This window comes from Penaeus vannamei, chromosome 1 (genome assembly GCF_042767895.1).
Source record: "Penaeus vannamei isolate JL-2024 chromosome 1, ASM4276789v1, whole genome shotgun sequence".
NCBI lineage: Eukaryota > Metazoa > Arthropoda > Malacostraca > Decapoda > Penaeidae > Penaeus > Penaeus vannamei.
This window is the reverse complement of record NC_091549.1, coordinates 55660841-55663340: the sequence shown is the minus strand read 5'-3', so window position 1 is coordinate 55663340 and position 2500 is coordinate 55660841. Positions and strand designations below refer to the sequence as shown.

Below are 2500 nucleotides of genomic sequence, written 5' to 3'. Positions count from 1 at the left end.
CTCTCTCTCTCTGTCTCTCTCTCTCTCTCTCTCTGTCTCTCTCTCTCTCTCTCTCTCTCTCTCTCTCTCTCTCTCTCTCTCTCTCTCTCTCTCTCTCTCTCTCTCCTGTTTCTCTCTCTCTCTCTCTCCTCTCTCTCTCTCTCTCTCTCTCTCTCTCTCTCTCTCTCTCTCTCTTCTCTCTCTCTCTCTCTCTCTCTCTCTCTCTCTCTCTCTCTCTCTCTCTCTCTCTAGTATTCTCTCTCTCTCTCTCCCTCCCTCCCTCCCTCAAATATATGAAATATAGATGTACGAAAAAAAAAATCATCCATAATCATTGATATATTCCTTCACTTGCACATCAATCTAATCCTCTCTTTCTCTCCCCTCCCTCTCTCTCCCCTCTTTCTCCCGCCCAGGACTCGAAGATTGAGACGTACCAGAAGATGTGGCGATACATGGAGAGCAAAAGACCATCTGTGTTTGTTCCGACGATCGAGGAGGGCGTCCGGAGGGTAAGCCACGCCCCCTTTTGCTCTCTCTGTTGGTTGTGGGCGTGGGCGTGTTTGTGTCTGTTTGTTTACGTATTTATGTATATACATGTATGCATATATACCCACAAACATACATATATTGGGGTGTGGGCGTGTTTATGTCTGTTTTGTATACGTATTTATATACATACATGTATGCATATATACCCACAAACATATATACACACACATAGACATAGACACACACACAGACATAGGCATAGACACACACACACAAATAAAGAAATAAATAAAGCAAATAAAGAAACAAAATATGAGTAAACAAGAAAACAAACAAACAAAGATAGATATGTAATCAGATATAGAAGCAAACAAAGAAAGAAAAATATATAAACAAGCAAAAAGATGGACAAACAAACAAACAAACACATAAAAAACGAAATATGTTTAACAAGCAAATAAACAAACATAAAAAACAAACAAGAGAAATATGTAGAACAATCAAACTCAAAAGACAAAGAAAGAGAGATAAGTAAACGAAACACAAAAAACAAACAAACAAGTGAAAAACAATCAAAAACAAACAAACAAAGAAACAAGCAGAAAAAACAAGGAGAAATATTTCAAACAAAAAACAAACATAAACACAAAACCACAAAACCACAAAATCTCAAAATCCTGACCTTTGACCTCTTTCCTTCTCTCCTCCCTCCCCTCCCCTGCTCCCCCCCCCCCCAAAGGTCCTTGAAGGAAACTACGCCTTCCTGATGGAGTCCACGATGCTCGACTACACCATCCAGAGGAACTGCAACCTGACGCAGGTGGGCGGCCTCCTCAACTCCAACTCCTACGGGATCGCCACGCCCATCGGTGAGTGCTTGATCTTGTGGGCGTGTTTTTTTTTTTTTTTTTTTTTTTTTTGTTATTATTATGGGAGAGAGGGGGAGGGAAGGGAGGGAGAGAGAGAGGGAGAGAGAGAGAGAGAGAGAGAGAGAGAGAGAGAGAGAGAGAGAGAGAGAGAGAGAGAGAGAGAGAGCGAGCGAGGGAGCGAGCGAGAGAGAGAGAGAACACAGACAGACAGACAGAGAGAGAGAGAGATAGAACAGAGAAAGAGAGAGAGAGAGAGAGAGAGAGAGAGAGAGAGAGAGAGAGAGAGAGAGAGAGAATGAGAGAGAGAGAGAGAGAGAGAGTGAGAGAGAGAGAGAGAGAGAGAGAGAGAGAGAGAGAGAGAGAGAGAGAGAGAGAGAGAGAATGAGAGAGAGAGAGAGAAGAGAGAGAGAGGGAGACGGAGAGAGAAATATTCATTACTTTCCATTATTATACTGGCTGTAGGAGGTGGGGAATGTGTGTTAGGTTAGGCAGCATCAGGTAAGCGTGTGGTGTGTGTGTGGTGTGAAGAGCTGCACAGGTGGTAGGGGGAAAGGGATTGCACAAAACCATCACAGACAATATGTGTTACAGATGTATATCCATCTGAATGTCGATTTGTCTGTCTTGATGTTTTAAATAAACTCATCTACTCTATTTGACTGATTTGGAGATCCCATTTCAAATAACCCTTGTGTACACATTTAAAAAAATAACACAACAGTACCGAGATAGATAAATAACAAACAAACAAACAAAAAAGAGAAAAAATGATAAAACTATGACAAAAAAAGTACAAAATTCCAGATCACGTATCCACACAAAAATAAGGATCCATCTTCTCGAACTTTCCCCCAATTCTTCTTTATCACTCGTATTTAAACACGACTCGGCATCCCCCCTTGGCTCCATTGTATCCACATTTCACAGTCAGTTCCTTTGCGTAAGCGCCCTGGACACGAGACACCTGCAGAAGGGTCGCTTACTCGCCGGAACCGCAGACCGTGAAATGGGAATACACTTAAGACGGCTTCCTTTTGTCTTTGGTGGTGTTTATTTTGTTTGTGTTTTTTTTGTTTTTTTTTCGTTTTGGGGAGGTTGTTTTTTTCTTTTTTTTGTTGTGTTTTTTGTTCTGTTTGTGGTCTTTTCTGAGTCTCTTTCTC

General features: G+C 41.6%; 1 protein-coding gene across 1 annotated transcript in view; it reads left to right on the top strand.

Annotated features, from left to right (window-relative positions):
* The window catches only part of LOC113810013 (glutamate receptor ionotropic, kainate 2), a 54810-nt gene that overhangs the window by 51243 nt on the left and 1067 nt on the right, over positions 1-2500 (top strand). The window contains exons 7-8 of the mRNA XM_070126578.1: positions 396-491; positions 1211-1340. Of these exons, the coding sequence (XP_069982679.1) occupies positions 396-491; positions 1211-1340 (226 nt within the window). The remainder of the gene's footprint in view (positions 1-395; positions 492-1210; positions 1341-2500) is intronic.